This window comes from Netta rufina (assembly GCF_964035555.1).
Source record: "Netta rufina genome assembly, chromosome: 4".
NCBI lineage: Eukaryota > Metazoa > Chordata > Aves > Anseriformes > Anatidae > Netta > Netta rufina.
The window spans coordinates 16,387,937-16,409,407 of record NC_140127.1 but is presented as its reverse complement, the minus strand read 5'-3'; the positions used below and the strand labels follow the sequence as shown (position 1 = coordinate 16,409,407).

At 44.8% G+C, this 21,471-nt stretch overlaps 1 protein-coding gene across 1 annotated transcript in view; it reads right to left on the bottom strand.

Moving 5' to 3' along the window:
* FRAS1 (Fraser extracellular matrix complex subunit 1) overlaps positions 1-21,471 on the bottom strand; it is a gene marked incomplete at its 5' end in the record, with an annotated part of 146,622 nt that overhangs the window by 26,066 nt on the left and 99,085 nt on the right. Inside the window, 13 exons of the mRNA XM_084286307.1 lie at positions 310-500; positions 722-857; positions 1,634-1,796; positions 2,213-2,361; positions 3,680-3,927; positions 4,511-4,636; positions 5,328-5,459; positions 6,193-6,225; positions 7,004-7,141; positions 7,657-7,777; positions 10,988-11,104; positions 13,932-14,110; positions 17,829-17,982. Of these exons, the coding sequence (XP_084142433.1) occupies positions 310-500; positions 722-857; positions 1,634-1,796; positions 2,213-2,361; positions 3,680-3,927; positions 4,511-4,636; positions 5,328-5,459; positions 6,193-6,225; positions 7,004-7,141; positions 7,657-7,777; positions 10,988-11,104; positions 13,932-14,110; positions 17,829-17,982 (1,887 nt within the window). The remainder of the gene's footprint in view (positions 1-309; positions 501-721; positions 858-1,633; positions 1,797-2,212; positions 2,362-3,679; positions 3,928-4,510; positions 4,637-5,327; positions 5,460-6,192; positions 6,226-7,003; positions 7,142-7,656; positions 7,778-10,987; positions 11,105-13,931; positions 14,111-17,828; positions 17,983-21,471) is intronic.

The window sequence follows — 21,471 nt, the reverse complement described above, 5'->3', positions numbered from 1 at the left end:
TACCAATGCGTGAACTACATAGGTCTTTCTGTATCTCTCCAGCACTGTGGAGGCTTCTAAGAGGGAGAAGGAAGCCGAGAAATAAGCCCTGGGGAAGAGGCTGCAATGCACAACTACTCTGTGGTGTGACAGGGGAATTATGGCCCTGTACTAGAGGAAGGAAACAGACAGGAGGAAGGAAACTCTCTTTAATCCACTTCCCATGCATTACAAAGGTGTGAGGAAAGCTCGCGGTTCGAGGGAGCTGCACTTTAAGAGACAAGTGTCTGTGTCAGAGAGGGCTCTGACGGCCAGAGAGCACGGGCACACCTGGATGGTGATGTTCATGCTGTGCACTTCAGACTGGCTGAAGCCATCGCTCACGTAGAAGCTGAAAACATCACTTGTCGGCTCGATGCTCTCATGGACGCTCTGGAAGTAGTAAATGCTGCTCTCTAGGACGTCTTGAACAGAAAAGGAGGCGTCTGTGGTCACAGCGCCCTGCGGCCCGAAACTCTCACCTGCACAACAGAATGCCTCTGGTGAAAGGACGTTCAGCTCACGGACAAACTAAAAATAAAAGCAGCAGCATTAAGAGAGGAGTGGCACACTGAAGGATGCAGAAGGTTCACTCCTATAACATGGTTTCCACTCATCTTGTGACCTTTGTAGCAGCAGTAGGTCCACCTGCTGCATTAGAGCAGACATTAGGAAAGCTGCAGTCCTCGGTGCCCCTGTTTACCTGTCTTGGTGTTTTCAATGTAGCCATACATGGGCAGAGTGATAACCGTGACCCTCAGGTCTTCCTTGGCAGCAGTATCATAATCTGCAGCTAAGTGGTGATGAGCCAGCAGCGGGACCCTGCCTCCCTCATCCACCTGGAAAACAAAAAGATACAACAGAAGTACAGCCACTGCGCACAGCACCACGCGAATCGTTACTGAACAAGCCTGCAGCATCACTCCGTGGAGGAGGCTTCCCTGGTCCTCACAGTGCTCTCGTTTCTCTGAAGTCTTGTCCCACCCTCCCCCAAATCTGTTAAGTATGAAATCTGCTGGGAGGTAAAGTGGGATGCGAAGAACAAAGCCTGCCTGGCCCTAAAGAGGAGCCTGTGAGTGCTTTATCAGGGGAAGAAGAGAACTGGCAGAGTCACGCTGACCTCTTGGAAGGCAAAATCTGCTTTTCTTGTTGAGAGGAACCTTTTGAAGGCAAGGGAGGTTGAATGCAAAGCTGAAAAAAGAGGGAAATGACTTCAAAAGGCTTTGATAAGGAGTCTGAAATGTTTTGCATCAGCCCAAAGCACCAGATGCTTTCAGACTCATCTTCTGCTCATCTTTTAAATACAAGCTGGTGAAAGAAGGGGCCAAATATTAAACAAGAGTAAGTCAGACTTGTTCCACTGTCATCAATAGGACACCCCAGGGAGAAGCTAGCTCCTGACTAGAACAGATGTGAGCAGGTGAGGTGCAGGGACACAGCAGTACTGTCAGTCCCCTCCAGCCTCCAGGTAATTTATTGACTCTTAGCACTCAAAGGACTGTGCGTGTAACACCACGTTTCTACAGTGATTTGCCTTCAGTCCAGGAGAACCGTTCAATTCCCCCCACAGAAGACATTCTTGTCACTGTTCCCAGTCCCCTGGGTGGCCACTTACAGTGATATGGTCAGCGAAGGCAATGAGCGACGGCACTGTCTGGGCTGAGGTGATAGTGATGGTAAACATCTGCCTGTCGAGCCGGTTATTGTCAGCATCAAAAACAACGAAGTGGAAGGTGTCGGTAACTGGCTGATTGCTGGTCTCAAATATGGTGGAGTAACTGGAAGCCAAAGCACAAGCTGTGTCAGGGCGTCTCGCTGACAGCCAGGTAAAAACGCCTCCTCCCTGCCTTTAGAGACGAATTCAAGAAGAGGCGGTAATCCAGTTCCCAACTTCACTCATTCCCTGAGCACTTTTAAACCACCATTTTTCATGTTGCCTACCCTAATTATCTCCATGACATTGAGACAAAAAAAAAATCCTAATTTAAAGGCACACCAACTACTGGCATTTCAGCCACACATAAATACCTAACTCTGTACACGAAAAGCTCTCATCTGGAGTCTCACAGGACACAATAGCCAAGAAGAAAAATCTTTGATATATTTTACTAGCATAACACAGCCCTGAGCTCCCTGTGAAAAGCCCATTGAGCTTTTAACTGGCGTGGCTTGAAGGACAATAGCTATTTGATACCTGATCCTCTGGTTGTTGATGTCTTCCATGGTGAAATTATAAACCTTAGACAGCTCTTCATCATGAGAGCCAGACGTCCGTAAGAGGGTGCCATATGTGGGCAGAGATATTAACTGGATTCTTATCGCTGAGTCAGGAGAATTGCTGTCCTAAAGATGAAGGAAAAATAACAAAGCCAACACAGAACTGGATTAGCTTTTGTTTCCCTCCACTAAAAACAGAAAGAAAATGGTTTTTAGGAAAATATATCAAGCAGTTTCCCAGAGATAAGCCCGATATTTTTATTTTCAAATTACCCTCCTAGTGGACTGGACCCTCTATGTAATATGCTTTCCCTGACTCCAGAAAAAGTGAGCCAGGATTTATCTGATACCTGGCAGAGGGAGTAACTGTTGCCCATCAATGCTTCAGACAGAGACACAGCTAAATTCAGTTCTTAGTAAAACAAAGGTTAACATGAAGTGACGTTGCAAAGGCCAATTTTGTATTAAACTAAAAGCTATTCTTGGCTCTTTCTAACTACACAGGATACAACCTCTCTATGATCTCATGGCTCAGGTGTCATCTTTCTTATCAAAGTTTTTTGTGGTTGCCTGAAAGAGAAGACCCAAGGCAGAAATGGTTTTCTCAGTATATGGATCAGGAATGAAATCCTCTTGCTTGTGACTGTTCTCTTCCGCAGATTAAACCTGAACAGCTCCCTTGTCAGCCTTCTGCCTACTAAGGAGAACAGGACAGACACCTGGCTTATACCCAGACACATCCTTTGGAAGAAAAGCATTCATTTGCCTTCTTATCCTACCTGACTCCCTGCAGATCCCTAACCATCTGGCTGACAGCCACTACATGAGGTCTCTCCAGCTTCACACGTGCACTGTCATCTCTCCAGCCTCCTCCGTAAGGAGAGCACATCTGCATACCCCAAATCCACTGCTGGTGTCTCTGCAGCTGCATCAGCCACAAGGAGAACACCTTTCCCTGAATTGCACCAGCAGGACGACTCTCGTACAACACACAAACACTGACTCAAACTCCAAGCTAACAAGGAGCACAGCATCTGGGGTTGCTCAAAAAAAACAAACCCTCAAGTGTGTGCAGAAAAAGCAGCAGGCAATTTCTGAAGGGGGTGAGAGGGCAGAAATTTTCAAGGGATTATCAACTAGCAAATCCATGTGTGTTGTTAGCAAGTCTGTTTGATACAAAAATCTGGGATTAACTCAGTTTTCATGTTAGCATGGCAGTTCACCTCTGTTCCAGTCAAACAGGGATAGTCTTAAAACCCTGATGGAAGAAAGAGTCTATTATCCCCGTTTTGGCAGCTGTAGTCAGGAGACAGTCAAAAACTTCAGCTCTTTGCCAAGAATCCACACTAAGGGCAGGGAGGTGTGGGTAGCAAGGGGTCTGTGGGGGGATTAGGAATGGGACGCTGCCAGCATTCACTGTGTTTAGAAATAGATGACAGCTTACAACATAAGCAAGGTGCGATCGAGAGAGAATCACGGAGCTTTTGCTAGCCACGGTGATTGCCAACAAGCAGCCCGGGGCCAGCTGCGGGCCGTTGTTATCTGGCAGGGACACTTCCACCCGCAGCACTGTGGTCACTGTGGTGACACCATCGGTGACAGAGATCTCCATGCTGTCCTCTGCGGCCGACGAGCCATCGTGCACGTACTGCAGAGCATTTCGAGTGACGTCCTCGTAGGTGAAGGTGTTGCCTTCCCAAAAAGAAATGCATGCGTCAGGAAGACCGTTCAGAGCACCAATCCAATTCAAATGGCGGAAGGCCCCAGTTCAGCAAAAGACTTAATCACGTGCTTACCTGGCATTTAATGCCAAACTTACTGAGCTGTGAGTTATGGAGACATCTATTAAGGACTTAGTATGTATGTAGGGCAGAGCAAAAGCTGTAACCTTAACTGTTTTCCAGACACTGTCACTCTTTGGGACTCTTTCAGTGACAGTTCCTCTGGAAGTGCACAGATCCTCCTTTCTTCCCAGCTGCTTTGTAAGCTCATGCCTGTCATAACTAGATAAGGCTTCCCTCTCCACATCTCTGTTTGCACTCCTTTCTTATAGACAATATTTGTTCATCTGATCACACACTGGAAAACTGCTGCCACCAAAATCAACAGTAAAACTCCACAGAAGTATTTGACTGCTTGAGCAGCGCAGCTGAACAACTGACACACTGAATTCTGTCAGAGGCACCCGTCTCCTCCTGCCCAACTGAACCAGCTGTGTGGACGGGCCCATGCTCACCTCCTCCCCTGCACTGAGGGGTATTTCTTCTCCACTCACCTGCTCCCATGTGCTCCTGCACACCTGCGCCCTGCTTGAGCAGAATGCCATGACGGGGAGGCTTCACCAGCTCAAAGAAGAGCCCCTCAGGAGCTGTATCTGTGTCGCTCACAGCCAACTGGATCCCTGTGCCAGGGAAAGAGAACACAGGCTTCAGCACCCTCAGATACTGCGCTGGCAATATTCCTTAGGTTTGGTGATCAGTTTTTGTGAATGGAGCCCAAAAGCTTTAATTTAATCAGTACCTGGAAAGTCAAGTAATTCTGGAGCACCTGTAGCCCAAGGGTTTACTGACTTCATGGAAAAAAGTAGTTCCCTGATAATGTTTAGATCAGGTGTTGTATCAAAGAACTTACTGCACACCTGAGTCACAGTATTGCCAGCATGACAGCTATAAAAACCCTCAGTTTATGAGATGTGCATGCATTCACATAGAAGGGAGCTATCTGTAAAAGCCTCAGAAAACCCCCTGACACCACAAGAAAGTGGCTTTTGACAAAGAAATCAGTGCAACAGCACTTAAGAGGGGAAAAATAAGGAAGCAGTATGTCCCTGATCATGCTCTCCAAGACTCAGCCGCAGAACGGACACACCACACACCAAGGAGCACTGCCTCATGCTCAGACACTTGTCTGAGGCACCACTGCACAGTTTTCTCAGTGGCTCCTGTCACACCTGCACTAGCACAGCTCCTTAGCTGAATGCACGGAGGTGCGTGAGACCAAAGCTCTCCCTTGCTCCATCCACGTGGCCTCCTGGAAGAAAATAGCGTGCCTCAGGCAGAGCTCTGCCACCTCACCCTTTCCACCCTACTCACCGATGGTGGCCTTGCCCCCCTGGCTGACCTCCAGGAACGGAGCTGTGATCTGGAAGACTGGAGGCTGCTGCTCTGCAGAGACCAAATGAATGACAAACACCATCTCCGGGGTCGTGTGTTCTCCATCAGACACTAGGCACAGACAGAAACCACGCCCGAGTGTAGGGATGTTCTTTCAGGGACTCACACTGGAAACTGACTGTTCTCTACACATCACCACCCCACATTGCTGACTTTCTTCCCATCCTGTCAATTCACACCTTTGTCTATGGACATAAAACATAATCCACACATATCCAGAAGTATTTTTTTTTATCTTTGTCCCTAACTCATCTTAGTATGATGATCGTAACTTGAATAAGCCTGTGCATGTGTACATACTATCTTCCATGTATGTATCAGGTGCACTTGTAAGTCAGAGCATGCACTTTTCTTTGCTAGTGGATCACTGCAAACCTGTGATAGGTAGTACATGGAAAGGGGAATATGTATTAAGTAAGCAAGCAGCTTATTAGTAGCAATTTAATTGTGGAAATGTTTCCATAGTACATTAAAGAAAAAAAAAAAAGCAGAGCAAACCACTGGGTGTTCACACTGGAGGAAAAATAGGAATGCATGAGGCTTTTAGGACACATTTGAGACAACTACTGAAAAAGGTTTGTCTACTGAACTGCATCTTGGCTTCTATAAAACACTTGGGGACATAGATAAGTGAGTATTCTCCAGGCACATGCACTTCCAGAAATTCCTACGGAGTGCCCATAGATGTGCCTGCAGGAGAGGAAAGGCCAAGGACTAACAGGCAATGTGAAGGGCACAAGGAGGAAAACTGCTGTGGCCAGGAAAGAACCACTGGTTTGCATACCTGTGAATCTGAAGTTCACCGACTCTGGAAGACCTGGCAGGATAAATATAGACACAGAGTAATTATGGCTAGAACATACCGATGTGAATTTAGACAACATTTGGAGAAAGCAAGTGCTGTTGTTCAACCAGACAGGAATCTTTCCTTACCAAGGGAAGCGCTCTTTTCCACTGCCTTCTCTCCAGGTACTGAGAGAAGGTGTTGTACGTTGCCCTCCTTCAGTCTGTGAAAAACCCTCTTGGTGCCAGTGGAGGGCATGGTGATGCATCGAACTGCATCATACAATCCTAGGTATCAACTGGTCAAACATGCTTGAGGTTTGTCACACTGTTTGCCCCTCTATCTCCTGCTCCAGGTTGTTATCCCTTTGATGGCAGAAATCTAATATCCTGGCTAAACTGATTCAGTTTGTATTCATCATTTCCTGTCTCAATCTCAAGAACTAAACACGCAGTGCAGCACAGATCTCAAGCACGGGAGGAGCAGTAATTCCAAACCACAAAGCACCAGATCAGCAGTTTGACCAGGGCAGCATCCAGTAGTAGTGTCAACAGTGCTAAATGCTGTAGTGAACACAGCCATATTCCAACAATTCACTGCATGTTTCTATACCGAACAAGAGGGAAAATCATGCTGAAGTCACAAGAATTGGGTGAACTTTTGGAATGTTCCCACAAAGCAGATTCCCATGTTCTTTATATCGTTCATGCCACAAGCCCTAGCGAGTATGGAAATAACCACAAAGTCATGCCAGGACTGAAGGAGGACCAGCAGCCTGACTTGGTGCTGCAAAGAACGTTCAACTCCTTACCTGCAAATGAGAAGGCAATGATCTCTCTCAAGTGTGGAGCTGCAGTGGGCGGACGATAAGCAATCTTGCCACGGTTTATATCTGCCTGAGTGAAATACCTGACTGGGGAGAGAGGCCTGTCTCTGTGCTCCACAATACCTACAGAAACAGAGGACTCAGTATTAATAGAAGGAATCAATTTTAATTTTAAAACCAAATACCAAAGGTTGTGGCTTCTATTTTTCTCCCTGATACTTCTTTTTACATCTTCAGTTGTTGCTGAATGAATTGGATGGCTGTGACTGCACCCAGTACGGGTTCTACCGACCAATACAGGACATAAGAAATTAAAACAGATTCCTCAGCCATTTCCTCAAATACCTCTCACTAGAGAGTCTAGAAGCAGAAAGCTATGGAGCGCAACATTCAATATATTCCAGACAATAGTAAGAAAAATGTCTCTGTGCTGCAGCTTACTCCTAAACAAGCTGGAGAAACTGGGTTAAGAAACAAGATGTTTGAAAGCTAATGAAGGAGGCTGAACAGCTTAGCAGATGCCTCCACAGAATGATACTCCAGGAAAAACAAAAACAACAACAACAAAAAAACATTAGACGTGCTCAGAAAGTATAACAATTAATTCAGCAGCAATCTGTCATGTTCTGAACAGCTACACTTGCCTTGTCCAGGAAGGAGAGGGACAGTCACGTTGAACAGGATTTTTTCACTGGGAATCTCCGGGTCTACAAAGGAGAGGTGATGGGGCTCAATCACTGTCACACGGTCCTCCAGCACCTCGATAAACACATTAGACCAAGAGCATCAGTGCCAGAGACATGAGAAGACTCAGCAAGAACTGCAACAAGTGAGAATTTGCTTTGCTATACTTCAATGTAAGACAGCCTTTGAATGTAAAGGTGTAGTTCTTAGACCTAAAACTGACAAGGAACAGATGGGCTGAACCTTTACCAAGTTTTCCAAACTCCTACAGGATAGGAACTAATTGGGATGAGATTGCAGAGGATAATAAAGCTTAATAATGAGTAAAATTTGCTTTTAGGAACCATCTAATCTCGCTTTCAACTCATCTATAAGCCAAACTGAATGTGCAGTGCAGAAGCTGAGCAGAGTACTATCATGCTCAACAGAAGACACCACTATACAGGCTCACCTCTGTTAAGTTCTTTTTGGAGAATTAGAAAGGGTCCATAACCTTTTGGAAAAAAAAAAAAAGAGACAAACAAGAACCTTCCTTGTTTGTCCCTCCTCCTCCTTCCTGTAACTCTGAGCTTACCCCCACACCTTCAGGCTGTCTGGAAAACTGGCGGTGTTATTAGCGCGCTCCGTACCCCGCAGATGCAGAACCTCCGCAGGTGGAGGAGTTTCATTATTCTGCCTACAGCAACTAAGAACAGATGAGGAAAAATCTGTTTTAATCAAAAACTCCCTGGCCCAGGATATAACTCATTGTCTAGCTAGTTCTCTGGTATAGTCTGAGGTAGCCAGACTGGATTCGCTTTTTAAAAAAGTCCTGAAAGCATCTTGGCCCTCTCCACAGGAATACAGAGGAACCAAAGCTTTCCCTTTATTTTTAATTCTGCCTAAAAATGTCCTGATCCTTCCATTATAAGGTTGTCATTAGTTGATGGTGGGCAATTTGTTACAAGAATTATGTTGCTGCATGAACAGACTTAAGTGGACACTGGTAATTTACTTGCATGGATTCGTGAACCTTCATCCTGGGGAATTAACAGCTAGGAGAAGTCACTGAATTAAACAGTTCAGCTGAATATGAAAAATATCCTAATCACTAACAAAATATGGGGAGTACAAGCTAAATTAGGGGTAAGGGCAATTAATTCATCAGGTTCAGAAGCAAATGGCAGGTTTCCACCCAGCACATCAGGCACAGCCCTCTGAATCCTGACGCCTTCACGCCTGTATGGCCACCCTGCCAAACCTGCGTCCCATCCTGCTGCTCCTGAGGCCCGGTCTGGCCACCAGAGGAAGGTTCCCCAACCACAGCTCGGTGCATCACAAGTGGCACCAAACCCTTCTTAGGTGTGCAAGAGTCACATATCTAACTGGAGTCAAGATACCAGCACCACTATATACAGCCTCTGTACAAAAAAGGCTTAAAATTAACAGTGGTGTTCCTTTCATGCAGCCACCTTGGGAAGGGAAGGGAGAAGAACTTTTTCCTGTGCTTACAACGTTGTCTCCTTCACAAACCCAGTCTCTTCGCATTCATCAAGTGCAAAAGCTCAGGCTCCTGCCATCAGTTGTATCACTATGGGGGAAACAGGTCACTTGAGGGAAGGAAAACCAGCACAGGTGTCTGCCCAGATTAACCACTGAAGCGTCACCAAACTTTCTCTGACCTTTCTTGGTAGGACACTCAAAGGCAGCGTTTAGAGGTGTGGGGAGGCTGCACATTTTGTGCTTGCTCTTCAGCTGAGAAGACAGTCTCGTTCTGAAGGAGTCTGAAGATGGATGAGCAGAACTCAATCACGCTGACGCCAGGAAAAGATTTAAGGTTATGGTTGCCTCACAGCTGCCTCCAAGGCCGATCTGTCTCTCCCAGAGGTAGGACCTGCAGGTTGTGAGGCGCCCCTCACTAAAACGTATTTTATGGCGCTATTGAATTTTGTGGTGTCTAATTAGCCATAAAATCCAGCACTACATGGCTTAGCCAGACACCTCTACCATCAATTCTGTCAATAATAGCAACAACAAAAAGTCAAGAGAAAGAAGACACATTGCTGCCTACTGCTCCAAGTAGCAGCCTGAGCATGTTTTATTACTGCCTGTGAAAGGTCACCACTATTTTAAACCCCGACAAGGCCCTTGTGTCAGGACTTTTCACTAAACTTTCTCACACTGCTTCCTTCAGTCTTTCCTGGCCCCACGCCTGGCAGGCTGTCCTGGCTTTGAGGTCCTTTGCGTCCCCTTAGGAGGCTTCTCCTGGGGACCCGTTGCCCCTGGGACACCCTCCTGCATCTCACAGGCCTCGCAGCGTGCTTTTGTCTGTCAGGGAGCGCCCGCGGGCACAGGCTTTCTGCTTGACAGTGCTGAGCGTACTGCTGGCACCTCACACGCTCTAAATAAATCACCAGGAGTGAGCGGTGCCAAAGATGACTGCATGCTCCAGTCAAGCCTGTAGCCCCAGCTCTGCCAGCACGCAGCTCCTGCCTGAAGGGTTGGCCTCAGCTCCGCACCCATTTCCTGCAGGTGCTTCTCTCTGCTTTCTCATCACAGCCTCCTCCGCCTCACTGAGGACGCACAGACAAGGCACGCACCAAAACTGGAGGGCTCACAAAACCAACTTCAAACTTTGAGGTCATCTTTTAAATTAACACAATCGGGGATGTAACTACGTTAGAGAGACCGCTGTTACCAACATGGCTGTTCCCAGAATCGATGCTGCAAGAAAAAATAGTTCAGTTTGTAACCTGTGTTCCTGGTGTTACAGTGATTGATGAAAGCTTCCTGATGTGGGCGGGCTACTGTTCCAATAAATAAAGTTTGCAGTGGAATTACTGGCAAGATGTCTCCTTAATCCAGTTTTTCTCTCTTGCCATTCCTAATGGCTTCACAGAAATCAGTATTTTGAAACTGCTAGGAATTCCATAAAAAATGTTTGAAGTTTTTCCCCATCCCTTCCAGTCTGTATATTCAGCACTTCTAATACTGATTTTTTTTTTTTTACCTTTTAATGTTTTTTATTTCTTGGTGTTTTTTTTTTCTTTTTTCTTCAACCACTTCCTCTTCCAAGCTATCTAGCTTTTCAAATTTTTTTTTTTTATTATTATTCTTTGTATTCTAGTTATCTATCTGGTGCATACACCCTGTTCCTTGGATTCTATCTTGAATGAAGCACAACTGCACAGACTACAGCAAGCAGAGAAATCAACATTTGGTGGTTACAGCTCAATGTGAGGCTTTGGTCAATGAGCACTGCAGAAGGAACACTGAAACCAGCAGTCAGTGATGTTTCACACTTACAGCCATGTGCAAAGAGGAGCCAAGGGAAAGCTGAGGAGCTCTGGGTGTCTGCGGGAGAACAGCAACATTGAAGACGTGGCTTTCCAGGCTGGCTTGCGGACTGGCAGAGCTGGACACCTGAGAACAGAAGGTCACATGAATAGAAACCTGACAGAGGACATCACTGCATTTCAAGACCAGTTTCATACTTTTCCTCGTCTCTTCTCCTAGCCTGTGAAGGCAAAGACACGTACCATTCCAGCAGACACCAACCCAATACACGTGTGGATGCCAACTGCTGGGCACTGAGGCCTCGAAACAGTAACCAGCTTCTCCATAATTGCCTGTACAGTCCATAAGCGGTTCACTTCTTTATTACCAATATGAAGGACGTCTGTCTGACAGTTCTCTACCCTCATGTATTCGTTCCCACCTCTGCCAGTCGCTGCCTCAGTTTTACTTCAATTGTCTGTATATTTTAGTGGAACTCTTCATCAAAAGAACAGAAAAGATAACTTGTCTTTAAACCTTCTTCTCACCCTTAAATGACAACCCATTATGCTGATAAGGTAAAAACAACTGGTTTTCTAACAACGGCAGCGACTCCCCGTGATCCCAACATCTCCCAAGACAGCCTGTGCTTCTATTTCAGAGAGACCCATAAAAGTTTCCCACATGGCACTCCAGCAGCAAAATTAAGTCAGCTGTATCTAAATTATAGCAGCAAACTCATATTAATGATATGTAAAGCAAGTACTATTCCACTGGCAAAAATTCAAAGGACCAAAACCATTCCATAGAGATACGCCTCCAAGTGTTCCCAGCAATCCTGAGAGGCAAGCCCCCACAGAAATACAGCCTCCTTCTTCGTTAGACTTGGTTACAGCTTCATCTGTCAGCAGAGATGAAAGTCCACACCTGACTTCAACGGGGAGAGCCCTCTGTCAGCCAGAACGGATTTCAGCCCACAATTTCAAGAAAATGCATTAAAAACGCTCTGCTGAACTGAATGGAATTATTTTAGCCATTTGCCGGACCGCTTCAGAGTTCCTGTCATCCAAACAGTGATTGTCAAAGTGATGGAAAACAACTTGTCAGCTTTTTCTGATGTGCCCCAAGCCACAGTTCAAGACTCAGACAGATGTGCTACGGTCTCCTGATGTCACCCGGCTAATCACAGCTTCCTTTCTCAGCAGGGCTCTCCGTACAATTAGCGCTACCTACTAAAACCAAACATTTAACTCATGCAAAATGCATACTCTATAAGAGGAACATGGCAATTAAGCTAAAGATTAGCTTGTTCAACATCAACACTCACAACTTCCTCATTATCACTTATGTTAATTACTTTAGAAATTACCTTAATTGCCTCACCGGTGCTACAGTTAACAGCTTCTGAGTTTTAAACCAGATGTAACAAACACTGCAAGCAAGTGTTCGTGTTGCCTTAGCATTATGGGATGCTGTTAAACCTTCCACTCAAACAGCGAGGACCTGTCTAAGGAATTTTATGGCCATTAAACCTGTGGGGAGGTGGGATTCATTTTAGTGTTACATCTGCTGGAGAATACTTGTACCTTTTTGTCTGCCTGCAAGAAGAACTACTCTACACCAAAAATTTAATTATTAGCTGAGAGACTGCAGAAATCAAGAGGGCTGTTTGGTTTTGGAGCTTGCAAAACAAACCACTTAAAAAAAGGCACTTAGAACACTTTCCACTTGGAGTAAATGTTACGGGTTTTAGGAAAGGGAGATGTATTTGCTGTGTAGTACCAAGGGGTGAAACCTACTGTCTGAAAAGGGACATCAAAACTGCCAGGATATGAGCTGCAGTAACACACTCTGCCTTTTCACTCAGGTCTGGATTTGCAGGGATGTCCTAGGAAAGTGTGAACCAGAGGACTTCAAGGATCTCCTCGAGCAGATTTTCTACCCAGCTGGAGGATCCCTGGGACAGCCACACACATGGCCGTCTGGACCCACATCCTGGCTTTTCCCTCGTCTCCTGCGATAAGCCTTATCTCAGAGGAAGCTAGGGGAAAGGGGACAGCAGCTGACAAGAAGGATGGGAGTTCTCTTGTTACCTGCTCTGTTACCTCTTCTAATGATTGGCAGGCAGAAAACTTTTCCTGTTCCCGTTTCTTCCCCAAAAGATGGTTCCTTTCACACCAACCCCAAGCATATCAATAGAGCAGGCATAGGACCATTGGAGAAGTGATCAACATCACAGAAACCATCAGTCTCTGGTTACACTGTCCCTCTGACAGGCTGCTATGAGCCTGCAGGTTTCCTCTCATGGTCAGTAGAAGTGCTCACCTGCTTGCTCATTCTCTCTGGGGACTCCTGCTCTGAGATCACCGTCCTGCCTACGAAAGCTAGTGGGTGCTAGGATAACAACACTCTTTTTCTACAAAACCCTTTTCTTCCTGAAATAGGATTATTCTATGGAAAGTCAGACCAGCTATTAGTTTAATATGTCAAATGTTAGATGCTATCTGAAAGACAGTTTTCTCCACATTTGCAATATGGCCTGTGACTTGACATCCAGAAGGTTAATGCCAGCGCACGAGGCTCAACACTGTGGGTAGCTGGCTGGCTCCACTGCTACAGATCAAACGTGGCGATTCACACAGTAAAAGCTTTCTTGGACATGAATGACAGTCTCCCAGGAATACAAAAAAGGAGTGCATCCACCCTGAGACATCAACACGTGGACATTCATTTACAGACAAAGTGCAACTACATACACATAAGTCTGCATGTAAATATGTATATATGTTATATTTAACTGGTCTGCGTGTAAATATGTATATATATTTACAGGCATATTTGTGTGTGTGTTTGTGTATACATGCACATATACATAAAAAGCTCATGTCAAAAGGCAGTGGGAATGGCAGACTAAATAATCTCAGAGACAAATGCCTCCAGAACTGCTCTGTGGGAATACGAAGGGGAGGAGTACCTGGAACTGGAAGGAGTCACTCTCTACTTGGGTTCCAGAGTGCCTGTACCACACAATGCCTTCGTTGATGTCCTGCTGGGTAAAAGAAGTTGTAGGAGAGGCTGCTCTTCCATCAGGCAAAAGCTGCCAGGAGTCTGCTGGGCCATCTGCTGGCATTGGGACCAGAAGCACCACTTCACCTGGGGAATGCAAGGATGAACAGCCAGGGCACAACTTGTGAGAAAACAAGGAAAAGATACTGCCTTTTCAACAACTAATGAGCATCCAAAGACAAATGCCCACCAGCTCTACATCTTTTTCCACCTAGTGAGCCAAGCAGATTCAGCGGTAGAGCTCCTATACACCACCAAAGGACCTCGTAACACCCCAGTGACACAGAGAAATTTTATTTCCCGTGTGCCAAGGCAAAGGGCAGATCAAACAGCTTGTACAAGGACACAGAAGAAATACATGGCCAAGCAAAAAAACAGGATCTGTGACTTCAAACGCCCAAAATGTATTTCTGCCCACCGACCAGCACACTGAAATTGTGCTGAAACCTTGAAATTTGCCCATCTGACAAACTGAGCAGAAGAGCAGGCACAAAGGACGTGCCTCGCTTTTTGCAGCTCCCATGGAAGGACAAGAGAGAAGTGAGACACAATCAGGGTTAAAGGCACTGCAGCAGACTATCCATCTTCCCCTCAAGGGTACAACTTAACTATCAGAATACAGCGCACTAATTTTTCAAGGTCAGCTATTTTCTAGCTCTTTTGGGCACTTATTACACCAAGAAGTATCCTCAACCGATTTCTCTGAACAGAAATCTTCAATTGAAGAAGAGCTCTTGAACAGACAGAGTAAAAACACCTCTGTATCATAGGTTGTACAGAAAGCCTGTATGCCCTGGCTCATAGCTCCTACTCCTAAGGGTATGTAACTTCTGTATCTCTAACATTTAGCTTATTCCTGGTTTTTGTACTGAGAAACAGGCTCTCAGCTGGACTGAAACGTCACTGGCTCCACTGCAGATGTGAGAGAGAAGAGCAGGATGCGAGCACGTCCCACTGTTTTTCAGCTTTCCTCATGTATGCCTGCAAGGTCTGAATTTAGATGTCACTAGTGATATTCAACAGACTTTATTCTAAAACCATTATTTCGACACAATTAATCAAAGAGCCACATGCTACCCACCAAGAGAAGGGTATCAAAACCTTGGTCATCAGTTTCCCCGAGACACACAAAATGTGAACATTTTTCCATCCACATACACAAAGGAAATAAAAACCTGACAAAGAACTATATTATCAAAATAAATGGCATATTTTTTTTCTATTTTACAATGTAATTTAATTGCTTGGGAGTTAACACAATCTGTGGAAAAAAAATATGTTTCCCCAATCTTTCCTACTCTTGGCTATATATAATTCAGCTGCTCTCTACGTAACTCGTTGGTTGTATATTGTACGTTTTTTACCCATCTTTGAACGTACCCCTCATGGCTACCAATTCAGAAGCCATATTTATTATAACTCACTCCAGCTCTCCCTACAGCATTAATCATTCTGTTATGCAAAATATCCAGCAGAAGTTCTCGCAGTTCGTTTCCCAAACCACCCTCCAATGGTGTAGTAAAAAGATAATTCAAACTGAAATCTCACACTTGTGTTTTATAATCCTCCTGTCTGCTAATATTCCCTTATCGGTGAAATCCACTGCCCTAATTACATTCCCAGTCTGATGCTTTTGCTCACGGGAGTTTCCCACCTGAATCTTTTGTGTGATTTATAAGCTGCTAATCACATACCCAAAGGAGTTAGGACCTGCAAGTTGTTTGCCCCTCCCAGAGGAAGAGAAGACAGGATGAGAACATACAGCAGCTTTAAGCAAGATGAACGCCTACATGTCTTATAAATCAGTATTTCACTCACTGAAAAGCACCTGCTGATGTGTTACACACATGAACGTACAGCTTGTGTACACGCAGGCAATTTCTTGAAATCCACTGAGACAGCTGCATTCCCAGGGCTGCCTAGAGGCTTCAGGCACGGAGGTCTCTTCTTTTAGGAGTGGACAAGTATCACTTTTCACTGGCTTTAAAAATTTCATCCTCTAAGAACGTACGCCACATGGAGCAGCTTAGGGTATTACAATGCCTACTCAGAGAAATAAGTATTTTTCAACTCACAGAGCTACGCTGAGGCATCCTGTGGGCTGGGAGAAGAGCCAGGGAGGACACCGGTTCTATTTCTATGGACAAAATGATGTTCAGCATAAAGAGATCCTTAGAAAGAGCAACTGTGCTCTGGCAAGCAACTGAGAAGTAACAAATCAAGCCCTGCAGATGGAGGAGGTCACATCCCTTCTGTTGGGTTTCTGGGTCTCAAAATAAAGGGCAGGAAGCATTCTTTGTACACGCACTTGTGCTACGGAAATGTGGGAGCTAACTCTGAAGTGGTTTATTTCCTACCTGAAAGCACGTGATACATTTCCTACAGGTATGAATTCCTGAATTTCCTACAGGTATGAATGATAAGCAGATAGGCCCTCCTTAATTAAGGACCCATTTTCAACATTTCTCTTATTTTTTTCCTCCCTTTCTGTGAAATAGCATTTTAGATAAAACTTTGAAGATCGTTGATTCCTACTGCATATTCCTCACTCGAAGCTACAAACCCATTTATGTTATTGCAATTAATTACAGCAGAGATAATTATGGTGATACAAATACAGGGTTATAAATTTTGGTTAGGGTTAGGCAGCGGGAGACAAACTCCTCAGGGAAAAAATCTAGTTTTCATGTAAATGCTTATTAAAAATGAGAAGATAGCTCTCCATCTGCAGAAAATGAAAGAGGGAATACAAATTAATTAGTTCTCTACTAAATTGCAAAAATAACATAATCTGTGTCTCTGTCAGGTACCAGCAGCTGTTATGGAAACCAGTCTATCCTTACAGCAAAAGGCAAAACCACAGCACTTACATTGCTGAAGTGACCCTTTCATTTTAGCTGGCCCAGCAAATTAAAATTCACTGTACCATTTCACTGAAGTACAAAATATGCTACTTAAAGACATGGTCCTAATGAAGAAAATGGGGATGCTGATGGTGAAAATAGTATTTTTCTTGTCTGTTCTCATTTTCTTCTCCTCCATGTACGACATCTTCTCTTTTCTATCCAGCTCCTTTGAATTTCTACCTCAGTCACAAATCCCAGCACCTTCCAGACTCCTCAGCCTGGGTCTGAAGGATGTTCTGAGAGCTGCAGTCCTTCCTACGCAAGGGGTCCTTTGAAAAGCCATTGCTGTGAGAGGTGAGATCAAAGCCTCTCAAAAGGAATTTGGAAACAAGAATTATAAATAGATGCAAATGTCACTGATTTCTGTTTGAGTCAACAACCTCTTCCATTAGTAGAAATTAAATGTCGTGGAGTTTAGGGAGTTCTCCAATTCTTCAAGGTAAACTTTTGCTCAGCAGTTTCTAGAGGCAGATATTACTCCGTGCTGCTCTGAAACCAGACATTAATTACGGGCTATTATCTTTTGGCAGTGAGTGAGATTCAGCTCTCGCAAAGCTGTAAATCCACCAGGATTTCACTACCCTTAGAGAAAAACAGCAGCAGAAGTTCAGGTAGACCAACAGTGCTTCATTGCTTCGCACACCCATCTGAACTAGAAAAAGATGAGGTTAGTGGCACTTCTTCAGCATAGTATTACAAAGAAATATTCCCTCAAATACTACTTCTTGTGGGCAAAATACCATAGAAGAATCGGCTCCGGGAAGTCTAAGAACATACTTTTCCCTGGAAGCAACCAGAAGCCTGCACGTTTATTTACTGGTTGAAGACTTTGAGACATGCAGGGTGAAAAGCAAGACCCTACAGCTGGTTTCTGATAATAAAACTCCAAAGAAATTTACCGTGTCTTGGCTGGTCCTTGATGATGTTGTAGGTTATCTCAGAGTCACGGGCACCGGGTACCTCAGCGTGCAGAATCGTCTTGGAGATCTGCAGCATGCCTCCCTGGGGCACCCAGACCAGGGAATTTGTCACCAGCCGAGGGCTTCTGTCACTCTGCATGTGAGGGGGACAGCAAGAAGAGGCTTTCCTGAACATCAGCAATGCCAGTGCAAACAGATTTTCAAGTGAAAAGGATGACACCGAGTATGTTGTAGTTTCCTAGCCGTTCAACCCTCGTCATCTTCTTCAAGGAAAGGACGTGCATCTTTCACCCGTAGCCCTCAGACACAATTCTCCCCCTGCAGAACCGACCTGGCCTTACAGTGTTTCTAATTGCTTGTCTCCAACTCTAAACCTTCCTGATGTCAGTCTCCCTCCATAATTCTGTCTTTCACCACCATCCTCACTTGACTTTTGACAAGTCTAGACAGAATTTATCTCCTTGGCACAGTGGAAAATTCACTGCCGTCGCCATTGGAAAAAAAATGTGTCCACTCAACTACAGCAGCTTTTGGATCCACCTTTCCTGTTACCTCTCCTCATTTTATTTCTAAAAATACATGCCTGTCAAGGGTGCTTATAGAACCACAGCTTCTTACCTGTTCAAATGAATCTCTTGGTGGCACCCTCCAGTATCTTTACACACACCCTTAACTGTTACTCTCTGCAAGCAAACCCAGCTTTTCTAACACCTCATTTTCTAAAACACCTCATTTTCTAAAACCTTATGCTTTTCTAACAGAAGGTGAGGAAAAATTAGTATCATTCAGCTTAAGAGTCTTCATTCAAGCTTTTTGAAACCTGGATGTCACAACTGGATGCAGTAATGGTTTCACTGCTGGCATATACTTCAGTAATACTGCTCTGGCTTTCAAGGACTGTATTAGCCCTTACTGGCTCTACATTACTTCGTTAGCTCATGCTTTGTTAGACAGGTCACCAAAATCCTTGTGACCTCTTCAGTGTCACAACTCTTTCTTATAAGCCCACTTGCTGTAAATGTGATTTCTGTTCTTGATGTCTGAGGATTCATCTTGAAACTGGCTATGGTGAATTGCATAATCAGTCAAAATGACAGCTCCATGTAAGCAATCATCTTCCTCCTCATTACTATTCCACATAATAATGGCTGACCCCAAGAACCGATAAAAAGCCTTTTTATTATTCTCTTCCAAATAAGCAGTGGAGACGCCAGAGAGGGCTAAAAGGATGCTTTCAAAAAAGAACCACATTGCAGGGGTCATTACCCATCTCCATTTTGACATCTGTCTGCTGAGCATTTTTCATCCATTTAATTTGTACTTCTTTTGAGGTGTTAATTTTTAAATTCCACATGATCTGGGACCAACAATTTCCCAGCGTGATGGTTGCTTTATTTTTACAGAGAACAGTGAAGAAGTACACCAGGCCCAGTGCCAGCCTAGAGAACCCTGCCAATACGTACGATAACTTTCCTCCGACCTTATTGATGCGACCACATCATGGCTCGTATAGGCCCAGCAAAGCCTAACTTTGGAAATGGAAACAAACAAGCTAGAAAGGCCAGAAAGGTCCCTGGATTTATTGTGTGAGGAGAGAAAAAAGGAACTGGCCACACTTCAAAGCATGACATGTGAAATGCACTGTTTGAAAATAAAATATTTTTAAGTAAATGCTAACTCAATACGAGGTGACAGTTTTGCTATAAACTTGGAACCCTTTGGCTTTTGGGGAACTAAATGATTGAGTGCTTCTTCGCTGGCCACATTAAACTAGTCAGGCATTTTGTAAAACCTTTTCCAGCTGGCTTTGATGTTGTGGATCTGCTGATTAATAAAAACACAGTCGTGAGACAGCTCTTTTTGCTTGGTAAGCTTTAAAAAAACATATCCAGTGACAAACTACTGCCTGATCACAGTGCTCACCTCACTCTGTGTTCAGCAAAACAGCTAAAATCACATTAGATTTTTTTTTTTTGCTGGTGCCTGCGTGGCAAAGTTTTATGAAGTGAACAGAGGCAGCGCATTCAACAAGTCCTAACATACACTCCTGTCCTTTTCCTGCATCCAGAAAGGAAAGGCTTCCATATCCCAGCAGCAGCAGGCAGACGACAAGAGCGTTGGTCTGACCTCGTCTGACTTACAGGACACAGCCTGCGGTCGCGTTGTGTAGGGCAGGGGCTCAGTGTTCCCCACTGGAGCACCACTGGTGGTGCTCTGCCAGAGATGCAGCACCAGCAGGTCTCCAATTAACTTCACAGAAGCTGTAACTGTTAAAGAACATCAACAGAAATACACAGCAGTGCAAATCATTACTAAGAGCTCTCAAAATAGAGGCCAGCTGCTCAGCCTGCAGTAGATGAAGTGCTGGGATAGGGGCAAATTAGGAAAAGCAGGCTGTTAGTAACCACAGGGACTGAAAAAAAGACCTTGCAGCAAACAAGGCACACCCGTTGTGAAGAAACAAAAGCCTCCAATTCATAACACTTTGAAGGTTATGTTGTCCTTTTATGTTTTCACATTTTCATCGCAGTGCTTCTATGGATTAATGTCTGAAAATTATACTGTCTGAGCCCATTGAATGGGAATCCTAGAAATGTCCTTTCACACCAGGACTTAGCATATAAAACCACCCAGCAGTATATTCTAATAAGCTCCATGTACTTAGACAAGTAGCGGGGCTTAAAAACCACCCCTCGAACTCCCACCCCTCCAGCCAGGGCCCTACCAGGCTCTTCAGCAATCTTTGGGTGTAAACCAAGGAAAGAGAGAAGTGTCTCTGCATGCCCGTCCTGACAGCACCTCAGCAACAAACCCTGCATCCCTCTCAGCTCCCAAGGCTACTCGACAAAGACAACAATTAGGATGAGGCAGGTGCTGGGTGTCTGCCAGCTCTCCCCTCCTACTAAAAGCTGCTCCACTCTCACCTCTGTCACCACCTTCATTCTTCTCTGCAGCCAAGTGCTGCATGGAGACTTGGAAAGATAATGAGAGACAAAGGAGCACAAAATCAGCTAATGAAAGAAACTGGAACTCAGCGATTCACCCTCACTGGCATTTACAACAAGGCCCCACTGAATCAATAGCAAAACAAAAACAAGAATAAAAAAAGTTACAAAAAACAGAGTGCTATCCAAGCATTTCACAGTCCTGATCTTCTGTGGCCTCTTCAGGGCCACGTAAGAGTAAAGAAAACACAGGCAGGGCTGCTCTTATGCTGGAAGTCTAAAAAGCCAGCACCAGCCTCGTAAGCAACCTTTTCTGATTTCCAGACTGATGTGTGAGTCGTGTCACTAATTACCATTAATTACTGCTTCAGACTTAGAAGCACCCGCAGGGTCCAAATGGGTTTGGTTCCTCCTCGTGCTAACTGCACACAGACACAAGTAGTGCTTGTAGACCTTCCTTGAAATTTGCATGCCCAAGGTGCTACCAGAGATGAGAGACGTCTAGTACAGCAGAGAGGAGGACAAAGGAAGGGTAACAGCATCTCCTCCTTGCTCCCTTTTATGGAGCACAAGCACAGAAAGATTGTGCAATTCTCGGATCCATACATAAAAAGACTGCAAACAGTAGACTTTTTTTTATTACTCTTTCACATTAACTAAGGGATAAGGAAGTTCTC